Source organism: Buteo buteo, chromosome 2, assembly GCF_964188355.1.
Source record: "Buteo buteo chromosome 2, bButBut1.hap1.1, whole genome shotgun sequence".
NCBI lineage: Eukaryota > Metazoa > Chordata > Aves > Accipitriformes > Accipitridae > Buteo > Buteo buteo.
In genome coordinates this window covers 77,040,587-77,063,969 of record NC_134172.1, presented here as the reverse complement: position 1 = coordinate 77,063,969, position 23,383 = coordinate 77,040,587, and the positions used below count along the sequence as shown (strand labels likewise).

At 43.5% G+C, this 23,383-nt stretch overlaps 1 protein-coding gene and 1 long non-coding RNA gene across 2 annotated transcripts; one reads left to right on the top strand and one right to left on the bottom strand.

Annotated features, from left to right (window-relative positions):
- Window positions 1–4,007: 4,007 nt before the first annotated feature.
- On the bottom strand, window positions 4,008–6,598 carry LOC142028758 (uncharacterized). The gene is made up of 3 exons (XR_012649685.1): window positions 6,396–6,598; window positions 5,783–5,877; window positions 4,008–4,070 (listed from the first exon to the last, which is right to left on the bottom strand). It is a non-coding gene; the product is annotated as an uncharacterized LOC142028758 (long non-coding RNA).
- Window positions 6,599–7,712: 1,114 nt separating this feature from the next.
- On the top strand, window positions 7,713–9,377 carry BHLHE23 (basic helix-loop-helix family member e23). The gene has a single exon (XM_075022592.1). The coding sequence runs from the start codon at window positions 7,818–7,820 to the stop codon at window positions 8,511–8,513; it is 696 nt and encodes a 231-aa protein (XP_074878693.1). The 5' UTR covers window positions 7,713–7,817; the 3' UTR covers window positions 8,514–9,377.
- Window positions 9,378–23,383: the final 14,006 nt, after the last annotated feature.

The window sequence follows — 23,383 nt, the reverse complement described above, 5'->3', positions numbered from 1 at the left end:
TTCATCATCAGTGAGTAAATGGGTCACTGGTGAATGGGATCTAAGTAAATCTCCATCCTTTTTATTCTATCTTTATACTCAACCTACTGCAATTGAATGTGGCTCAAACTCACACACCTCTGCTACAAAACACTAAATAGAAATATTATAAATGATCTCAACAAAACCCCTTACGTTTCTACTCTGAGCTCAAAAAAACTTGAGGAAACAAAGTTTTTCATTCCAGAAATCCTTCATTTACTTTTTAATTTTAATTGTGCAGTGGGATGTCTTGGGATCTGGTCTTTTTCTCCTCCTTTTTTTTAATTTTCTATTTATTAATATTTAATCTTTGCATGGTGCAGGAGAAAATCATTTCTGCAATAACATCAGAATGGGAGGGTTAGAAATCAATAGCCAAGCTCTCACAAGACACATTCAATCCCTTCTTAATCCATTTTCAACTACTCCCCTGTCTTATTAGAACAGCCAAGTTTTCCCACACTTGTTAGGTTGGGATATTCACGTTGCAGGAGGGAACTGAAAGCACCCAGAGAAGCAGAAACCTCCTGAAAGGCAGGAAAGAGAACAGATCATTTGCCTTTGGGAGAAAAGCCTAGACCTTATTCTGAACCCAAATCCCTCCTCTAAAAACCTTCTGATAGAAAGCCTGGCTCCATTTCTGTGAACCATGACACATCCTGCGTGCACCGTCAGCCCTCACCCACGCTGGAACATCTTTTCATTTCAGTTTTTCTTCAAGGCCATCTGTCACATCCAGATCTCTCAAGCACCACCTTCTCTAATGCATGGGTCAGTTCTGGGGAGGGGGAAGAGCCAAACAAGCATACTTGATGGGAGAAGCCAATGTCTTAGAAAGTCAATTACCAGAAGAATCCCCTGCACCTTCCTTAATGCCTCTAAGACTTGAGGATATGACAACAGGGACTCATTATTACGCTTGAGCACAGAAACCAAAGCCCATGATTGCCAGCCTGCACCAACCTGACGATGCACTTGCATTCACACTGCACATCCCACTAGCCACGCCATGACTATACAGTCATTCAGGTCTGAACAGTCAGCCCATCCCTTCTTTCCGCATCCTACTGCTTCCATCAACACTTTCTTCTTGGAAAACTAAGCACTTGCATGTTGGTGTCATGCAGCGCACTGTGCCAGGAGAGGACCACAGAAGGGCTATATCTCCTTTGTTTTGGCTAGGAAAGAAATCCCAGCTGCTCCTTGCACCCAACTGTGGAGAGTTAGCAAGGTGCACAGCGGATTTATAAGAGAGTTGTAAAGAACAGAGGAAGGCGTGCATTGAACCTTTCTTCCAGTTTAGAAATGGACTGTGTTTAGCATTTGTTTTATTGAAGGCAGGCAACATTTTTGCTTGGACTCTAAGGGGGCAGCTGGGGTTCTTGTCACTCTGTCTTCTCTTTAGTAGTTTCATGTTCTGGGATATAGCTCTGCATAAGACTACGCAAACTCTCCCTGAAAATATATGCTTTCTCCTCTCTGTGCAAGGCTGAATATCCACACATGCCTTCTCTTAGCAGAAGCAATGATGAGGGCTGTTCAGCAAGTTTGTAGAGGGTGCAGCCAGAGCTAAGGGCCTTCCATGCGCTGCTGGCCCTCTGTGCGCTGCTGGCTGCCATAAAGAACTTTGTCCTAGTGCTGGGAAGGAAGAACAGGAGGAGACTGTGACATGTGAGAAGCAGGAACTGTATGTCCAGTTTCAATATCTAGTATCCCACCTGCAAGCAAAAACTGGAGCTAGGCAGGAAAGAAAGGATGATGCCCCCTTGCTCTTGTGAGGGGCAAGGGCTACTGTGGCCCTGTGCCCAGGCAGCACATCCGAGGCTACCTCAGTGTGGCCCTGTCCCTCCTCCCCCGGGCTGCCTCTGAGCCTGGCTGGTGCAAGGAGAGACTTTGCCAGCAGAGGGAACTGCAGACCACATAATCTCTCCTTCCACGCTGAAACAGGCACCGAAGCGCGTCTCTTCTCTCCTATGTGGGAGGGATGTTTCAGGCACCTCTGCCGGTGCTTTTGACCAACTTGCTGCTGGCTGGTTTGGTTGCTAAGGGTTGTTTGTGTACAGGGACTGCTAAAGAAATCCATTCAAACAGGAAACCAGTTGAAAACTCTCCGCTTACAGTATTAAAAAAAAAAAAAAAAAAAAAAAAATCCTGCAACTTCTTATACCTATCTTCTTGCTGCCACCTAGTGAAGGGGAAAAAGTATGACTGAGTGACATAAGTGGAGCAAAAGCCATCCCAGAGGCTTGTACTTACTAAACAAACTCTTACTTTGAATAAACTGCTTCAAAATAACCTTCAAAGTTGCACGAAGGTCTGCTCCTTCCCTGTTGGAAGTCTCCTTCAGAAAGGGCCCAGCTACTAATGGAGGTCTTTATGATCACTTCTGTCTGAAGAGCAACACAATATTGACCATTTTGTTTTACTGAAACTCTTTGGACTGCTCTTATAAGCTGTAGGAATTGAGGTGGTCTTTGCAGTATCAGACAGTAAAGGAAGATTTCACTGTCTTTTATATTATCATGAATACATAATTAGTATAGCCACTATGGCAGGGAGGATTATAAGCATAGACTCTTTGCACATCCACCTAATTTTTCAGGCAGGTTTTGCAATCAGAATGAAACTTCTTGTTAGTACCTGAGTGAGCTTCAGGTAGGACTGAGAACAGAAGTCTTATATCCAAAGTCCTGTACCTTAGCCATAAGGTCTTCCTTCTCTAAAATAAAAATGGTATGTTCCTGCATCACTCAGGGATTTTTTGAGAGGAAAGCCTCAGCTGTGTAATGGACAAGTGATAGACAAGAATTCAGCAGAAACACTAACACTTCAGCAGTTCCAGTTCTTCTTACACTCCTGCCATGCTTCCAGGCGACAGCCGTGACCTCTAGCTAGTCCAGACCTATACATGTTTGGCCAGACGCCTGCTAGACTGAGCCCTGCCTGCTTTTCCCTGCCTTGAGTTTCTGTCCTCTGCCTACCTACCATTTCCAAATAGCCAGGACCAGCACAGCGTTGCCATAGCTTGTGCTTTTTCTGCCTGGTTGTTCTTGCCGTTTTTCTACTATTACACCCGAGGGAAAGACGTATTCACCCACTATTTCCAGCAGTTCCAGTTGAGCTTTCAGTAGAATAACTCCACTTGTCCTACCATCATTTGTACTCAGCAGAAGATGATCCGTTCACTCATTTTGATGCTGGAACACCTCTTCACTTTCCACTCTCTTGTGTTTGTCTGAATAAAAGGTCCAAAAGCTGCAGTGACAGCTGCCACCAGGAACAGGGTCCTATTTACAGGGCAGGCAGCCAAAACACAAGGTGTGGGATTACAACCCGAGGCCCATAAGTGCTCACAGCCCTTATTGTGCCTGTTAGCCATTTGGGTTATTATTTCTGAATTTTTAGCGCTTTGCCTACCCTCTGCCTGGATGCCGAGGAGGGTCGGTGGGTGCCTGCTGATGGCGGGGCTGTGGAGGAGGTGGTCGCTAGGTGTCAGCATGGGACCACCACACCGGCCACCGCTCCCGGCTACCGGAGCGGCTACCGGGCCCTCGGGGGGGGGGCTGCCCGACCTCCCCCCCCAACCCCGCCGTCCTAACAAAAACCATAAAACCAGAGCATATTGGTCTCTCTTACACCTCCTTCCTTCCGATCTTTTCCAGAGATTTTGGGTTGTTCTACTTTTAATAGCCAAATCTGGTTGGTCGGGATGGAGACGCATTTCTCACAGCAGCCCCCTCCTCCTTTCTGGTGGAAAAAAATCCATTTGTGCATCCGTCCCTCAGTCAAAAATGCTGTTATCCAGCAAAACAACTAAAGTTTTTAAACGAATGTGGCAGTCTTTGCAACTAATTTTCTAATACATTTTGGTAACAGGTCCACTCCAAACACTGAGGTCTTTTATCTACGTGTGATAAGTAACACATAGCTCTGAGTAAAGGTTCATGCTTTATAGCTTAGTCCTACCTCATTCCAGTCCTCTAGACATTCAGACAGTAGGCACTGACACTGTAAGATGCATAGCTTGATTCAGGTGCATGACTTTAAAACTGAAATTGAAGAAAATATGTAATTATTTCGATCCTTTTCTCCCTCTCTTCATATCAAAACTGAAATAAATTGTATTCAAGCTCTTTCTGTAGTAACAGGTGCTGCAACCTCCAAATTCACTTTTTTTCCCCAGAAGCATGAGAGCAATCTCCAAGCTGCAGCTGAACCTGGGAGCTGTAGTCCTGAAATAGCAGCAAACGATGGTCAGTGCAGCCCTGGCAGTCTGTGCTGCTCGTGGTTCAGTCCCTGTACACAGTTAAGCAGCAAGTGTTTCTCTTTGTAGGTAGTTTCACCTTGTCAAGCTAACAGAAAGCCCTTGAATTTACGGAAGCAGATGTATGGAATGCAGTAATCAAATCACTGACGCTGCCTATTATTTATAAAATGTTTGTGACTTGAAAGAGTCTTAATAAAGGTATGGGTCCTGCCTTAAGGAACTTACAGTTACAAGAACTATTATAACTGTAGTGATAATAGTTTGCTATTAATTATTAAATATTCACACCAAGTTTTGAATATGTAGAAGAAAAAAAAAACACTTTAAAGCTGGCAAATACTCTACAGCATCTGATAAATTTATTTCCTCTTGCATATGTCCATTTTTCCCCAAAGCACTTGGAAGAGATTTTATTTTCTGCCATGTTCTTCCATATGAGTCACTCCCTTCTGCTATTTTTTTATCTTCCTTTTCTGTTGTTCTAGTCCAACATGTCAAAATCCAAATCAGATGTTCCTGTTTCTCAGTTTTCAGTGAGAAACCAGGTTGAATAGTTTCAAAGATGCATATTCACAGCTGAAATTCGAGAGAGAAGTCCAAACCAAATTCTTCGATGTGCATTTTTTGGTAGCACATTAAACCTGATTTGCTTTCAGATTCATACAGGCTCCAAATGATTTCCCTCAGCTGTGCTTTTTGGAATTACATATAAAGCATCAAATCCTTCTGCTCTGTTCTCTTGTAGTTAATATACCTCCCAAGCTGCCCTTCAGTGTTGAAATAACCCTTGAAGAACTCATCTATTTATTAAAGCACTAGAGAGCCTGTGTGAAAAGTGTTTACATCTAATTTTCAGCCCACTGCTTCTCCTGGCATTAGCCTTGATAAATGCATATGACATATTTAGAAAGCCAGCAATACTTGTAACGTCTCTTTACAACCAGAACTCCTGAAACGTTGTAACACTGCTAGTCCTTCTCATTGCAAGATCTCAACACATTAGAAAAAAGGTAAATCATTTCTAGCAGGGGACGATCCTGCTTTTAACAATCCCTGCACATCTTTCCCATGGGAATGATTTATGCCAGTAATAATATTATAGTACCTCCCTCCTTTTGTCTATTATCACTTGGAGTGCGGGACTGATTCCAGAGATGAGCGGAAGTTACACTGTGCTCGCCGGTATTTGAAAGTCCCCATGAATATACACAGTGATCTGTCCCGGGAGTAGTTAAGTGGTCCAATTCTCATAAAACAATTAAATTACTAAAACCAGTAATCGGTCTTCATGGTCTGATAAGCCCAATAAGGGTAGCAAAGAAGAGACATGACAATATTGTAACACATTAAAGACACCAGAGGTGAGATAAGAGAAGCCCAGTGAAAAGTATGATGGTCAAACCTTGCACACGGCCTGACAGCCAGGCTTGGACAGCAGCTAGCTTTATGTGCTCCACTACTCCGAAACACGGAAACACAACCTTCCAGACTTACACTCACAAAGCTGGAGAACAGCCTCATTCCAGGCAGCAGCTCTGCAACCACGGGTGAGGGTGCATGTGTCACTGCAGATCTTGGCACTCTTGGCTCTGATGTGGAGAAGGAAGAGAGACAAGCTCGTCATTTCACGTTAGCGCACTGCATAAAGGGAGGTGATGGGAAGAGGACAAGCTAACTACGCTTTGTGGAGGGCCTGATAAAAACAAAACACGTTCTGGAAAAAGCCTCGTGTCACCTTAACACCCAAGATATTTACTACAGCAAATAACCTACCAGGTACATCTGCATCAACTGGTTGCATCTGCCTGTAGGCAATATCCACCTGCTCGCATCTGTATGTCACTTCACAGGATTCATCCCATCCTTTCTAAGCAGACACTTGAGGGGCCTGGACCAGGCCCGTGTCATGCTTGGAGAAAGCCTGGTATGCCCTTATACTATCTTTATACCAAAACTCAGTATTGTGAAGCAGTCTCAGAAGCCTAGGAAAAAAAAAAAGACACTGGGACCTCTTTCTGTTGCAATTAAAGATTAGGCCTTCTCTATCATGTCAATGCAGGAACATGAGACAAAGCATCCTGCTTATCCTTCTCTATGCAGCTCTCACCTTTGTCAGTGGCTGCCTTGGATTCTCCTTGGGATTTCTCTGTGGGCTAGGCGGTCCACCAGTCATGGCAAGGATTCCCCCCTCGAATGATGACTTCTCGCACTACAGGCCACGATGTGAAGTGGTTTGTTTCCTTTCCAAGCTCAGCACTCAATTACTTGCGCCCACAACTGGGAAGGACAGAGAGTCCCTTCAGAGCTGGACTGAGTCACCAAGGATCAAACTTCTTTTTCTGGCACACGGAAGGGAGGACCAAAGGGAGTCTCTGAAGAAAATGGAAATAGACAGGGCCTTTGCCTTGGAAAGCTCTCTGCACAACAGGTGCCTCCTCTGTCATCCTCGCCTAAATCAAAAGGACCTGATCAGCAAGCCATGCCCACAGCTGTCAAGACCTTGCATGCCTTTGCCTCCCATCACAACACGTACCACGGGTGGTTCGTGTTCCCATGTCTGGGGCGGGGGAGAGTGTTCGCTCCTCCAGTTTTCCCTGGGAATGACACTAGAAAGCTCTCCAGAAAATACTTTGGTTCCCTATTCAATTCTTTATTTGCTCTGGGGCCAACAAGGGCTAAGGTGAGAAGCAGTCGGAAGCATGAGCTCGACCATCACCTTTTCCCTTTAATTTTAGGAAGGGAAAGGAGCAAACTGGCAGGCCTGGAGCTCAGCGCTACCACTTTCTAAGAGCTGAACCTGCTCTCACGTTTCCAGAAGGTCCGGACACCGCACGCCAGGGGCTGCACTACGAAGTCAGGACGCCTTCCCTGCCCTGCCAGCACCCAGCGAAGCAGAGTTCATACCCTCGGCGCCGAGCAGTTCACGCTGCCAGTTTCTCCTCCGCTGCCTTGTCCCAGCCACCAAACACAACTTCCAGAAGGCCAACAGGGGCTCCTTCCCATTCCCGCTCGCTGTTCGCCGCCGCCTTTCTCCGGCCGCTCCTCAGGCAACCCCCCCCCCCCCCTCATCCTCTCACCACCGAGGGGGGTCCGTTGCCGCTGTCAGACCCCGGGACCCTTCCGCCGGCGAAAAGTCGGGGAGCCGCGGGCCGGTCACGAAGGGAAAGACCGGTCACGGAGGGAAAAAGGCCGGCCACGGAGGGAAAAAGGCCGGCCACGGAGGGAAAGGCGGGCGCCGCTCTCCTCTCCGCTCTCCCCTTCCCGCCCGCCGCCTCAGGCGCTGCCCGCCGCCCCCTCAGCCCCCCGCGAGCCGCCGCGGCCCCCTCTGATTGGGCGGCGGGGGAATCCCAGCGGGCCCCTCTCCGCGATATAAGGGGCGGCGGGGCCGGCGCCGGGCTCACTGCCCGCCCCCAGCCCGGGCGCAGCGCGGAGCGGAGCGGCGGAGCCGCCTCCTCCTCCTCCTTCCTTCCTTCCTCCTCTTCCTCAGCGCTGAGGCGGCAGAGCGCGGCTTCCCGCCCGCGCCGAGGCGATGGCCGAGCTCAAGTCGCTGGGCGGCGAGGCGTACCTGGCGCTGGCCCCGGGTTACGGCCCGTCGGCTTTCGCCTACGGGGCGGTACGCGGCGGGGCCGAGGGCCCGCGGGGGGCCTACGCGGGTAGCGGCGGAGGAGGAGGAGGAGGCGGCGGGTCGGACTTCCACTCCGGGGCGTTGGGCAAGTCGGCGGAGAGTAGCGGCGAGCAGAGCGGCGACGAGGAGGACGGCTTCGAGGCCGGGGTGAAGGGCGGCGCGGCCTTCGAGCGAGAGGGCAAGCTGAAGGGGGGAGGCCTGGGCAAGAAGCCCAAGGAGCAGCGCTCGCTTCGCCTCAGCATCAACGCGCGGGAGCGGCGGAGGATGCACGACCTGAACGACGCCCTGGACGGGCTGCGCTCCGTCATCCCTTACGCCCACAGCCCCTCGGTGCGGAAACTCTCCAAAATCGCCACCCTGCTCCTGGCCAAGAACTACATCCTCATGCAGGCGCAGGCCCTGGAGGAGATGAGGCGGCTGGTGGCCTACCTGAACCAGGGCCAGACGCTCAGCACCCCGCTGCCCGCCACCCTCAACCCCTTCGGACAGTCGGCCGTCTACCCCTTCGGCGGCGCGGCCTTGCCCGGCTGCCCCGAGAAATGCACTGCCTTCACAGGAGCCGCCTCCGCCCTCTGCAAACACTGTAATGACAAGCCTTGACTTCTGGCTGCTTCTTCGGGCTTTTTGGGTTTCTTTTCTTCTGTTTTTTTTTAATTATTTTTTTTTTTCTGTGCACTTTTTCTTTCCACTACCATCAGCCCTGGCTTCCTACCATCAGTTAAGTCTGGGTTTTCTTTTCATTTGCTTCTCTTAAATACCCCTCCCCTCCCCGCACCCCGTTTGGAAATATTTGGCAGTTTACGTGGACCCCCAAAACACCCACTTTCAACTTTGTTTAGTTGCACCCCCCACATGCAACTTCATCTGTAGAGTTATTTCCTTCCCAGCCTGTTAGTGGACTGTGAGCACAATGTTGCTTTTCCGCTTGCTCTGATCTACAAAGTTTTTGAGCAGTTTCTAAACTAAACCATAGAAAAACAGGGAGGGAGAGAGATCTGGAAATGGAAACCTCAGTGAGTTTTCTCTGGAATTATTGACCTGTGTTAAAAATAGCTTAAAAAGGGGGGGGGGGGGGGCAAAATCCAGCTGCAAAACTATGCAATGTTTCAGAATCGGGGTGGGGGATGTCCTGTGTAGCCAGTTGGCTTGGACTGCACCCACAAATCCAAATTAAAATGTCATTTGGTCAGCTCATGGGAGGGGGGAAGACCGGTGCTCTTGATAAAACAATAGATGCTTCAAAATAAGATGCTTCTTTTTTTTTTTTTCCTCTTAAAATAAAAATTGACCCGTTCTTGAACTGAGAGGAACCTGTGATTGTATGCTAATGCCTGCTTTTTTGCCTGTTTCTCAGCTTGGTTAAGTTTTCCGGATGATTTTCCAAAGTCATTGCTCATCATGATAAACAAAGCAAAAGGTCACTTAACATATTTATATGTATTTATAATAAATAAAAGACATGAATAACCACTTTCTCTGTCCTACATGTCTCTAAAACCAGCTGGCAGTCAAAGCAAAGCCCCTGCTGAAGTAAGGTAGAGACGGACACGGCAGTCCTTTGCAGAGGAGCAGCTTTGTGAAGTTAGGCGGATGATCAGAATACTTGGAAAAAGCTTGTGGACGTTCAGCTCCTTATCAGCAGGGATTTGTTTTTTCTCCAGTTTCTTATGAATCGTGAGCACACAAATGTTGATTATGCCTGACATCTAGAGTTAAACAGGTAGAGATTTAGCTTGTGTATTTGGACACTTGCTGGAGAATGCTGTGCCCTGAAAGTGGTGTTTGAAAGGGGTCATTGTAGCACTGATCTTAGCTCTGAGGACATCCATGTAAAACATGGCAGGGAAGGAAATCACTTAAAGACTCTGTTTATCCCTTTGGCTTGGTTTTCTGTTATATCTGTGGCTTGACCCTAGACCTGTGTGTGGGGTTTGGGCCACTTAGTATCGTGACTAAACTAATAATCTCTTGCTGAGTATTGAGTGTGTTAGTACAAGTTACAAAGTGAGCCCCTTGCTGGCGAAGTTTTTGATGTTGCTTGTGTTGGTTTACTTTGGTTTTCTGGTTTATGATGTTTAACGCTTTGGTGCCTTGTACGCTTCACTAGTCATTATATAATAATAATAATTGAGGTGCATTCAGTGATTCCTGTTCAGATTGGAATACCCACCCAATGTCAGAGCAACTGCGTAAACTGGTACAGTTGCAGCCTGAGGGGCTAGAGCTGTCCATGGCCATTTGTGTTAGGAGTGGGGTGTAACTATTTAGGGTTATTAAACCAATTTCCATGCCTGTCGCTAGTGTTATGCTAATTTGAAAAGGACTGCCATCCCTCTAAAGCCGCTTGTCTATGGCACTTAATTTTAATTAATACATTTCCAAAAGACTTTTTGTGTTTGGAAAACAAAGTGTGTGATTAAGCCTCAGTCATAAAGACATATGCTTAAAACTGGTTCCTGCTCATTTCCATTTTTATATCTTCATTTCTTCTTTTTTTTTTTTTTTTACAGAATAGTTTTACAGAACAGTTTATCTGTTGTACCTTTTTCCGTAAAAGAAAATCTTGAAAATACTCTTAAAAGGCATCTGATGAAGCTAAAGCCGACCAAAACCACTACTGAAGCAAAAATGACTGGATACTGCAAATCAGCAAAGGTCATTTAAAATTTTGCAGACTGAATTGGTGCTAGATAATATTTTGGGGGAAAAAAAAAAAAAAGGCAGTTTAACAGAGAGTCATGATTTTTAGGTAAATGTTTATTACTTCTGGTGAAAGTTATAGAAGATTGAGCAGTTGGGAATATTTAAATGGAGATTAGTTTAACTGTTCATTTTTCACCAAAACTAAGATAGTTGGACAATAAAGTATTTAACAGCTTAATATTAAATATGAGTTTGGTTAAAGACTTACGCTAATAATAATGGAATTTATGATTGCTTCTTTCTCAAATAATTATGGCAAAAAAAAGTGGCTCGCTAATTTCAGAGCCTAAAAAATTCTTCATAGTCTTAGAGGCAAGCTATTTTTGGAACAGTGGTTTTTAGTACAGTGATTAATTCTTTTGCTATAATTTACATGAGTAAAAAGCTTGCTCGTATTACCGTATCTACCTAGAATCCTAAAAATCCACCTTCTGAGAGTCCTTGAAATATTCAGAAGGCACTTTGAGAGCCCACTTTGAGTTAAACGATCTCAGGAGGCTAAACGTGGAATTTCAAATACAGAAGATAAAACCTTCAGTAAAGAAAATTTTGATAGAAAAAATAGCAAGCTTGAGTATCTAAGTACTGTTAAAAGGCTAGGTATTAAAAACAGAAATGTGGAACTTACCAAAGCAATACTAGAGGAACTTGTAAATCATTACTGAAATTGACCTTAAAGTACAGGGGGTTTAATTCAAAAGTAAAAAGAAGTCCAATCATAATTTTTCCTGCAACTAACAAATTCATATTAAACTAAAACGAAGTTGACTAACTTCTCAGTTAATCTGAAAGCTCAGTCCTGTGGGTTGCTTCTAGCCGCCACAGACTTATAGGATTTTAACTCTTCTCATACAGAGTTGAAACCCGTATTGAGCCCTTCGCGTTTCCCGTTGACAGGAAGGCATCTATTTTGATGTGACTTACGCTTTGTGCTGAGCTGCTGCTAAAACCGCTGCCAAGTGAATGCCTAATACCACTGGAAAGATGATTTTGTTGGGAGGGGATAAACTAGCATCTGATTATTGCATTTGTGTGTGTGAAGCATCGGTGCTAACCTTGCAAATGTGCATGGTTATCCTGGGGATGAGATCCTGTAACTTGTCATTTGTTTTTCCCCTTCTCTGGCGTATGGAAAAAAAAACAAAACCAAAACTTATTTTGTGTACCATGTAAGGTTTTAGGTGTCTGCTTCTGGTTGGTGTCTCAGAGAATATAAAGGGAGCACTTCAAAATGCTGAACATCTTTTTTCTGCTCAAATGTTCTTGTTATGCTGCCTGCTTTTTTTCCAAGAAGGATTTATGGTGTATGCTCAGATGGAACTGAAATACAGATCATGTGTTCTAATGTACTCATTATCCTGGTATGTTCATACTTTGAAGAAAACATTATGCCAACTTTTAATTAAAGATAATATATTGTTTTCTAACCTCACTTAGTTTTTCTTTGAACTTCAAGAATGATCAGCATGAGGTGTCATTAGGAAGAGATGCAGAGAGGAGATGCTGCTCCACTGTCTGTTGCTTTTTTTAAGCTGCATAATTCTAGTCACTAACCAAAACTAAGGTTTTAATAATTAATATATATAACCTTACTAACAGGGAGTTGGAAACTGCTGTCAGTTTGCACTGCATCAGTCAAAATTTAACATTAGCAGTCTTGAGCTTGCAAGGTAAAACCTTGTTTAACCAAATACAGGGAAGCAACAGGTTTGTAGATGGAGGGCCCGGAAGGCAGCTGTCTACTTCAGGTACCAGCAAAAAGTTAAATCAGTTGGAGTTCTAGAAAGAAGGCATGAGAATCATGTGGTTTTCCTTGTTCTTTAACCTGTATAGTTGATTTTCTGACATACTTCACAATATCTGAATATTGCTGCATTGCCGAGATTGTTTCTGAGACTTTAGAAAGTGGTCGTTGTTCTCAGATCATTTTTCAGGGTTGTTCTTTACCTATACATTTCTATCCTTTCCATTTTAAAATAGTAGCTGACATTTTACAGGGGTGAAATGAATGTAGGGTCCAATCCTGCTGCTGTTTTACTAATTGGCGGCATTTCTGGTGATACTAGTGACAGCAAGATGGGGCCTGATGCTCCAGAGCACAGTGGTGGTTTCCGAAACCAACATAATGGTGCCTTCTTCGAGAGGCTCCAGAGGACCAGGAAAGTCTGTACAAGCTTTATCCCTTTGCTGTATTAGCCTTGTAACACAATTGTAAAGCATCAGGCACGGTGGATAAAGACCTTGCTTAAAATCTTTCACGCTTCTTCAGACCAAACCTGCTAATTGCCAGCTCAGCAGCGAGGGAGTCGCGGTGCTGCAAGGTTGAGTTCTCACGGCAGGTTTCAAGTTGAGTTTTCCACAACTCGTGTTATTTAGCTTAGAGTTTAGGAGAACAAAACCAAGCATTCCACACTGCACTTTTCCCTCCTGCTTCTATAACGTATGTTCAAACAAGTATGTTTCTTGGATGTGCTCCTGAAAATAAGAGGTCGGACTTTGCAGCGTCACTGAAATTTATTTTTACCTATGCTTGTTGCCTGCCATGTGAATTATCAGCAGAGAAATCATTGCTCTGATCTCAAATAGGTGAAAATACTTTTAAAGAGTACTAGAATACACCAACCGATATTTTTAATTTTCAAAACTGCTTTTACTCTGTTACCTGTCATTTGATAGAATTTTGATTAGTATTGCACAGTAGAAAAGTTGGGGGTTTTTGTTTTCACTAATCCTGATTAAGGCTAGAAAAGACTCTTGATTACAGTAATTTTAATAATGTAAATTTGTTTGTGATATGTCTTTAGTCTTTAATCCCCTTTGGCGTTCCGTTCAAAGGGAGATGAAAAATTCAGGGATTTATAACATTTAAATCAGTCATTCCATGAATACTTGTCAGGCAGTTTTTCTCCAACCTGAAATAAAAAATACCTAATGGGTATATAAGAAAATATTTTGCTGTCAAATTAGAAATATGTTTGCATGGTTTTTGTAGAAAAATAGCTTAATATGAAACATTTTCTCTTTATAATAAAGCATATGTGCCTAAGAGAAAATGGAAACAATTATGAAAACAAAGAATATATATGAGAGATCTTTGCCATTCATTTAGATGTTTCAAAGTATGATTTTCCCCCTGAACTTTATATAATATTTTCATAGTCAAAATTCACATTAATTCTTTTACCTGTTACTTCAAATTCTTATTTCCATTTGTGTTTATAAATACATACAGTTTTGAAATTATCCAGTTAATTTTTTAAAATATTCTTAACTTCATTTAACAATAGTAAAATTTGAGTTAATGTTTACTCCTGAAATGGTAAACAGTTTTTAGCATAAATCTCAAAATTTCTTTAAGGCCAAATAGATTAATCTGAAGTATTAGTTTTAAAATAAATTGATTTGTAGTGATATTTAACCAAAAAAAAATCCAAAAGTGGGGTTTTAATTTTTTTGCTATACGTCAGGTAGTGAAATTTGCAGAACAAAGACTTGCAGAAGAAAAACCACAAGTATGTAACACCTTACAAAACAGAGAAGGAGAGCATGCTGCTTTTCAAACTCCCTGCCCTAGTGAAACAGTTAGAATATATTTTTTTATTATTATTATTTAACAGCTTATTTTCATTTTTAAGTCTTTAATTTCATCAGTGATTCATGTTCATTAAAATCTGTTTCATTAATGCCGTTTGTATTTCCTTAATTTCTATTTCCCCACGCTAATACTAATGTTTTGTGTGTTTATGCATATTGATACGGAATTGTACTATGAATATAACCCAACCTTCCTCAGCTACCAATGGGAAAAAACTATCTGCTCTTTTGCCTTAAGTATTTCAAAGGGAAAAACATGGCTGAGCAAAAAAACATCACCCCAGTTTTTCCTCCAAGCCCACTTTTGTCTAAAGTAATGAGGCCATAGTCAGTTGGCTCCAAAAAGCGTTGTGATTTAGTGTGACGTACAGTGAATCATTGCAGATCCATTCGGACTGCATTCGTTATTTTAATGAGACAGAGGCAAATCTGTTTTTTGGCCGCAAACCTTAAGATGCAAGCATAATGCGAAATGTTTGTTGATTGCCACAAGGCAACTGACATTATAGATTTTTATCGCCATCATTATGTGGTTTAAAACTCGCCACATCCCAAGATATTTAGCCCCTTCCCTTTTCTCCTGCAAACGACAGGGAAGTTGCAATGCTGACATTTAAAAGCAAAAAGCTCACCTATTTAATTTCTGCACTTATTAAAACCTTACGTCGCATCCAAGGGTCTGCACTTTTTTTTTTTTATTCACGCTTTCCCAGAGGAGTAGGAAAACCCCCACCGCAACGCGGTCACCCAAAAAAGGTCACATTCAGTTGGGCGACAGCAGTACTAGGTCCCCACCAGCCTTTGCTTGATGTAGTATAAGAAATGACAATGAGGCAGGCATATCTTTGCACAAACAGTAATCACAGTAATGGTGTTCATCAGAATTTACTAGTGCTGAACTTTTCTATAGTCTGTAGTTGTGTTTCCTCTTCCATGATACCAGTAAGGAATTTATTGTGCTTGTGTTTGCCTTCAAGAAAACAGCAGTCAATTGATTATTGAGGAAAAAAAACCTGTCAAAATCAGGTTACACTGATAAATGTGGTTCTATGTGCGGGCATGTTTGTCTGTGTAAAAGGCACATCCACATGCGTGATGTGTTGATGTATATTTATAATGTCTTCACATGTATTGCACTCATGCACGCATGAAAGAGTATTTCTGTAGTTTATTTACCCAACGTGTCTTTTTTCCATCAATTGTTGGTAGCTTTACTGGAATGCTTTTATTATCTTCTCATGAAACTTTGTACAACATCATTTGACTGTAGCACAGAAAGTGTCATTGCGTAAAAACCACTGGTCTCTGAAAAACTGCTTTGACCTGTCCAACGTGACAAACCCATGAATAGTATTTTTCATCGCTTTATTTTACCCTTAAAAAAGAAAGTGATGTCTTGGGACAGGACAGGGTGTTCGTTTCCCATTCTGCCATCGGCAGCTTTGCAGTAAGAACGATGGAGAACGAGCGTTATCTTTGCTTTTACTGGTTTCCAAATGCATGCATCCTATTTTTATTGATTTGCTAAAAGTAAATGTCATGCATTGCGCTCTTCACAGAGGTGTCATGAAGAAATCCTTATGCCACTGATTTGTAAATTATGTTACCTTAAGTATTTTTTATCTCCTGGCAGCTTCAGTGTAAAGCAAACTACACAGCTGACAGCCATGGTGGGTGCACTCGGTGTTTACAGCAGAACTAAGGCTGTAGGGGAAAAAGATGAAAATCTCTTGCAAAATGTTAAAATGGCTGCTGACTTGGAGGCCTCTGGCTTAGTTCTACTTTCTTTCTGATGTCCAAGAAAATACAATTTTACTTCTAACAACTTTTCTCCCCTTGGCTTTTTCCCTCTCTTGCCTCCATCAGTTTCCTCGAAGATTTGAGGAGAGAAAACACTTTAGTTACAGGAGCTCTATTACTCCTAACGGTCCTTTTTGCAATTGAATGTGGCACTGTATAGAATAATCTTGATACTGGGAGATTGCAGAACATAGGCAAGCTTATTCCTGTATGACTTGACTCCTCTTTCAGGTGCTTGCTAGTAGCAGTTCGCAAATACCCTTTTTGGGGGGGTAAGCAATGCAACAAAGAGCACCTTTTCACCAGTGTTTCTTTCCTTGGCATTTGTTTGGGGTCTGTCTTGTATTTTACTCCATCAAAAGCAAAACCAAAATCCTTGCCAGGCAAGAGACTTTCCTTTCCTTTTTGAGCTCTCGTGTGCACTTGTTAGGACCAGACCTATTGCTGAAGTTCCCATTCTTGCAAATTATCTCCCCTGTAAATGCTTCTGCCCTCAGTGGGATTCTGATCCAGCCTGCAAACAGAATAGTTTCTATATAAATATGTGAGAAATTAATTCTCAACCACATCAAGCGTGCATGTCTGTAGATATTTACTTGGTTTGGGGTTTAGAGTTAAACCAAATTTGGAAGCAGCATCTGATCATTTTAGTGAAATTCTGTTGCTTTTGACTTCCTTCTCCAGTTGCCTTGCCCTGAGGCGCAGAAAAGATCAAGGCATTTGCCCATGGACACACACTGACTTGAGTGAGTGGCTCACCATATTTGAATTCAGATGATCTTAGCTTGCTGCTTTCCTAAATAAGCCGCGCATTACGCTGCCTCCTCGGCAGCATCTGTGCTGATATTTTCTCTCTCTCTCTCCGCACGCTCGGGGTCCCTGGGAAGATCGAGCCTCTGTTGTGGTGGTGGTGTCACCCAAGTCACCTCCTGGTTCCTTCTGGAGCAGCGAGAGCCAATGGAAAAGGAGGTGTAGCTTCATCTTGGCTATTTTCTAGCAATCTCCTGCCGCTACTCTAGCCCGAGGCGACCTGAACCTACCCGGGGACCAGCCAGTCCCCAGCTGCTTCCAGAGTGGAGAAGCATAAAGGTGGCTTCAAGCCACCTTTGTTCTCCAATCCTCGTCTTGCACTGAGCGCAGTCGAGTCATAGGGGAGAATCTGGACCAGAGTTTATGAAATGCTTTGCTATAGAAACATGCCCTCGCTGCAAAACGCAGCTTTCTGGTTCTCTGAGCTCCCGTCTCAACGCCCTTCGCGTCTTGCCCTGCGACGGGGGAGATGGCAAAGACTCCAGCCAAGATCCTGGCTCTGTCTGTGAGAGCACCAGTCTGTAACGTGAAGTGTCATCGCAGGGCTGTCCTTTGCTGCTTCCTCTGCATCTCTGTCGCTGTTCGAGCCACAGGCTCCTGCCTCAGAGAGAGTCCTGCACAAAGCTGGTAACCCCAGGAAACAAGAAAGACTGATACACGGTGGGAGGAGGAGGAGGTGCTATCGCTGGCTGAACAACTCTTTGGTTTTCTCTTTACAAGGAAAACAGGCACTTCTAACGGGGATTTTTTGTTCGTATAGTGACATCCCTACTTTAGCCTAGCCTTTGGTTTTGAACCAGCCGCAGTTTGCTCTCGCTCATCCTGAGGTGATTATACTTACACATCTCTAATTCCCTTCCCAATTTGACACCCAACTTCTGGTTTTCATTCTAAGGAGCTAATCCGTTTCTTACACTAATTTTGCACCGGTATCACTCTCCTAATGTCAGGAAGCCTTCTCGTTTTCAAATGAGACAAGAGCCAGCCTCATGAAATTCACTTTTTGTGATCAGCATTATTTGGGCAGTTAACTTCTAGCACTTCATTTCTATTCTCTAGCCCTTTCCATGATGTCCTGTGTAACACCCAACATTGCTAATGACACACACACACACGTTTCTGCTGGCTGAAACCCTTTTAATAGCCGGGTTTATTTGTCTGAAATGAAAGAACTATTTTCACCTACTCAATGGCATTAAAGAGTCTGCTAGAAAGTGACATGAGGAATGCTCTGGTCAAAAGGAGACAACCCAGGTGACCAGGTAAGGCACAGAAGATATTTTATTCAACCCAGACGAAAAGGTATGTGTCTGCTCACTTGCTGAATGTGGCAGATATGCTCCACAGGAGTGTAACTCCCACCAGGTCCTGCAGTTTGAGTAACTGTCATCTTTTGCACTTTAATATAATCTAAAAACTTCTAAAAGCTCCTCCAAGGGGCAGTGGATTGGGGTTCTGTTGGGATTTGGCCAGCAGAAAGTGGCTCAGCCTGGTACTGATGTGAGGGGTATCTGCTCAGACAAGAATGCCCCGTAACCAGTCCAATCATGGCAAAAGCTATTTTTTTTGTCACAAGTCTTCTGATGACTCTCTAATGACTTTCAGTCTGTTTGCTACACTGGCCTATGATTCATTCACCACATTATCCTAGCTGCTGGCCTGAAACACTCTATTTGAGTTAGACCAAATGTTTATTCTGATCTCAATTTCCATTCAGATGTGGTTTTACCCCAAGTTCGGGGTTTCATTTGGTCCAGCTGTTAAAATTCAGGATCGGTATATCCCAAATTTGGAGGCACGGGATGGTGGTGTTCAACCCAAATATGAAAAAAACCCACTGCGGTCATTAATTTTGAGATAAAAACATGAATAGCTTGGGATAGACTGGTGACCCTCTGTTCACATAAATTTGATCATCACAATTCAGTGATCTGGATTTCTAGTATCTGTCTACATAGTCATGGACAGAGCAGACAGAGTACATTCATTCAGGAGTTGAGAAGTGGAAATTACATGTCTTTCCTCTTCATTTTCTCTGGGAAAATCTTTTAAGTAATTTATGGAGTAGTTAATCTGGTTTCGCACGTGTGCGGGTAAATGAGCATGTCATGTGTCTTCGCATGCAGGAGAAAAAATTATTTCCTGATGGCGAGATAATGGAAACATATTGGGGGTGAGAGAAGGGCTTCATTAGAAAAGCACAGCTTCATGAATACGATTCTCGCATACGAACCGTGACTCATCTGCTCCAGACCGAAAAAACATCACTAGGAGTCAGATTATTGTACCTAACTCAACATCTAAAAGTCAGACAACTAATTAAGCCTGGGCTGTCTCCATACTGAGGAATAATAGGTAACGGTTTCCCAAGGGTAATTCATGTCACTGTAGAATAGGTGGACAAGTCGCCTTCTGGGGATGCTTATCTCTTGACATTGACTGCAGAAGGTACACAGGTTGCTTAGAATAGATGCCCGCTTTTCAGACGCCTAAAGACAGGGAGATAAACCCCCGCCTTACAGCCTAGTGCTAGGACTTAAAATGAGAGCTTGAAAGGTTGCGGTTTCCTACCAGTTAAAATAACCTGGCCGCAATAAGGAGCAGCCCATCAGCAGTAAGCATAACCCAAGGCAATGTGAAATTAAAAGCAGCTTTCATTAAAGCTGCCAAGGGAAAGTGTTTATATCTGTGGGAAGCAAGTGTGGTCACTAAATAATATGGGATAATAACAATGAAAGAGATAAATGAATAGGGGTAAATGGAGTAAATTATGCTGACAAACCTCAGAGCTAAGCTCCTAAAATTGAAGGTTGTGGACAGTGTCTGCGATCAGGACATGCAATGTTAACCCGGGTCAGAGCCCCTTTCAGAGATCCGTTGAAAAGACCTACTGAAAAATGCGAACAGAATGTATCACACAAAATATCTGAGTGGGTGAGGTCAAATTTGTACTTCTCTGTTGCCCAAGAGCTGTGAGCTGAAGATGGTGCTGTTATTTGCTGTAAGGAGATGATGCACAGGCACGCTGCAAAAACCAGCCAGCGTGGACCTAGTGAAAAGTCCCGATTCCATAGTTATAAACTGGAAAAAAGCACTGCATGTACAAGATGGCATTTTGCGCCTAAGAACATGACAAATAATAATGCATTGCTGAAATGCATAGCATGGCCCTGCATTATGTGCTTACATCTGATGAATGTAATGTGAAAGTGGCCTAATGCAGTATGTTATTTGTCCTGATACATTCTGGAGCTTCTGTGAACAAATATTAAGGAAGCTGTGAAGCTGTCACGCTTTGTAAAGGCTACTCAAAGGTGGTAGATTTAGTAGCTACAATTCTAAAATGCAATTGTGTTTTTAAAGCGTGTCTTTTCCCTGGGTGGAGCCTTCACAGACACCCAGAAGGTTTTTTAATTGACATCCTTAACTCTTCCCTGGTTTAAGTAGGGCAGCAGAAAGGGCACCTCTCCACAGTTGCACTGTGGTTTACTATTGAGGCTTGACAACAGTATTCCATACGCATCTATTGGAAAATAGTCTTAATTTCCCCTCAAACACAGCAAGTCTGCCATCCAAGATATCTGCAAATCCTGAAACTCAGTGATGGAGTGAGGGCGGAGAGAGTCATCGCGTTTAACCCATGACTACCACATTTTTCATTCTTACAAGGACGTTAGATGCAATAAAATGAATTCTGGTGGAAGCATGTGTCTCCCTGAAGTGGGCAAACGATAGGTTAAGAGAAAGCAAATGAAAGGTAAGATTAATAGCATTTATCATGGCAGATAGACTAGCAGTTTGCTAATTAAAGATGTTAGAACATAGAAGCAGCCAAGGATCAGTGGCTTTTAATGAGGATGTTGTAGGGTGATTTAGGTCTAATTTTCTGCTTAATAAGGCTGGTTTAAAAAGTAATTTTGTTGGGATGTGACTCTCCTAAACCTGTTCATTATCAGTGATGGGACTTCACTTCAACACTCCAGGAAATGTTGTGTTTAATTAATATTGTGTCGGCAAGTGGATATGCTGACAGATGAGAAAAAAATTGATGAAGAACTTTCAAGGACATTGACTTCATTACACAGCTTCATTATAGCCTGAATAACTGGCTAAATATGTCATTGGAAAGATAATGTGCCACTTTTAACTCTTCTCTGTGCGTTGTTCATGTAAGTAAGCAGAGTATATTTTCAAAATAGCCACTATTGGAAAAAAACAACATCAAGGGGTCAGTTCTACAATGTTTCCTCATTGCTTCAGTCTCTTTATGAGATTTCTAACTGATGGTGGACTATTTAAAGCAAAGTGCTGTAGATTATTTACATTAATTTATCAACCATTTTACTTGGACAGAATAAGATTTTAGTAAGTGACATTATTCACCATTGGGTAATTTTCCACAGCACCCCTGAGACAAGAGTAGAAATTAATTTAAAAGATTTTTATTTCTCTGCACAAAATAACATCCTGAGGTATAGTGGTGAATTGATCAGTGTCTCGATATATCTGTTGATGGAGACATATTTAGACCTGTTTGGCCCGTTTGTCAGCACGACAACGAACGTTTGTCCATTTAAAGCCCATGATCTTGTATACACACATACACTTTATGCATTTGGGCTTATTGGAGCAAAATTAAGTGTCCCAAAAGGTCCTAAATACTTTGCCTCTACAGGGACAGGGATCAATTTTAGCAGTTTGAGTGAATCGCAACAGGGTTGCGTACAGGCAGGGAAGACTGCCTTACCCTGCCAGGAGAGCTGAGGGAGACAGGTCCTTACTGGCACTGTTACTTGAGCCAGGAATGCTTTTAGTATCTTTTTGCCATGCAAAAACTGGGTACCTGGGAGGCACCTCAAACAAATCTTTTCATCTCAGCGCAGAAGAGCCACACAGCAATCTTTATTACCCTCCGAGGAACACTAGTTTTAGCCCTGATTTAGTGGATAGTGTATTTGCATCCTGAACCGGCAGCCTCTGCTTCTGCAGCATCCTTTAACTCTTTGATGATTTTCTTTGCGAACAGACTCATCTTTGCCCTGGCTAAGGTTAAGCTATGAGAAAATCACCCTATGAAACAATTCGAAAGAGAGAGTCTACTAAGTTCAATTAATTTTTGGACCAGGGGCCACTGTAGTAGTTTGCAGTTGTTTGCAGACCACCCTGCACCACCACACCAAACTTTCAACCAGAAAATATAGCAAAAATAATCTGTTTCAGACTAGATGATGTGACCCAAGTTTGACCTCAAAGATTTTGGGTTGGTGTCCTCTGATTTGTGTTAGAAGTCTTTTTGCAGCAAGAAAAAAAGCTTCAGATCTGCTCTTTTAAACAGGGGGTGGGAGAGAAAAAGAAAAGTACTGAGCACAGAGTCTGGACTAGTGTTTACCTGGAGGAATACAGAAAAGCATCCAAAAGGTGTCTTACAAGCTTTCTAGAGAAAAACAGGTCAAGCAGCAAACTACTGACTTTTCCTGGGTTTCAGTTGCCTCTTCTTTGAGAAATAAGACTGTTTAAAGAACGAAAGGAAGAAGAACAAAGATCAACCTTTGAGGCTGACAGCAAAAGGAGAAAAAATTGTTTTCAATCTTAATCACTGGGGATATTAGCCAAGAGAAGAGGGCCAGACAGGGGAAAGAGAAGAGGCGCTGACTGGAGGCGACAGCTGGAGTTTATCTGATGCGTCAGTTCTCTTTAACACCTCCATTTTGTGGCTGCTGTCACCTTCAGACGAGGACTTTTACAGAATGGGATTCACTAAAGCATTCTGCCATATCAGCCCCGTTACACACCGGAGAGCTTTGTCCCCATAGCAGTATTTGCATTTACATTCCTATTTCTCATAGCTGCCGGGAGACCCACACATGAGAACATGCCTGTATCCATGCAGCCATGGGCATGTGCATATCTTGGCCCTCACCCAACACCTTTGAACTTTGCCCACATGCCAGCAACCATTAATAATGACTCGTTGTTTTTTTACCCTCGGTAATAAGGAAGGCAACACTCAGCCCAACTGTTCAATGAAAAAGTAGCAGATAGCGTCCTGTCATCACCGCAAAGCTGAATCCACTCCAGCACCTTATGTCTAGACAAACTCAGTAAGATATCCTGGGTTTGGAAAAGAGGAAGGGACTAATGAAAGCAGTCAATCTCCACCCAGGTTTGCTGTGTCAGTACATGTATAATGACCTCCCTAATGGGTAATTGCGGGATTAGAACCTCAGAGTTTAAATATCGCACAGGGACATCTGTCAGTGAAGCAAACCATCGCCTGGCAGTGGTACGATGCTCTTAGGTGCTTATATGGATCAGCCCACAGGAGAGAAGGTGCCTGGGAGACATAACGCTGGCTAAGCCTGTTCAATACGCAGATCCCGAGAAAGTGACTGGAACTGTCCACTTGCAGGCACAGCGGGCCGATTCTTGCACGTGAGCATGGGAAGATGGTGTGGAGAGCCCACACGTGTTGGGTACACGTCACCCTCGTCACGCGCACCTTGGGAAAGCAGGGACCTTGTTCCATAGTGGTGGCAGGGAACAGCTGGGAAGTGGCATTTCAG

Excerpts from the sequence above, each read along its gene's own strand:
- BHLHE23 (XM_075022592.1), top strand. The coding sequence starts at position 7,818 with ATGGCCGAGCTCAAGTCGCTGGGCGGCGAGGCGTACCTGGCGCTGGCC.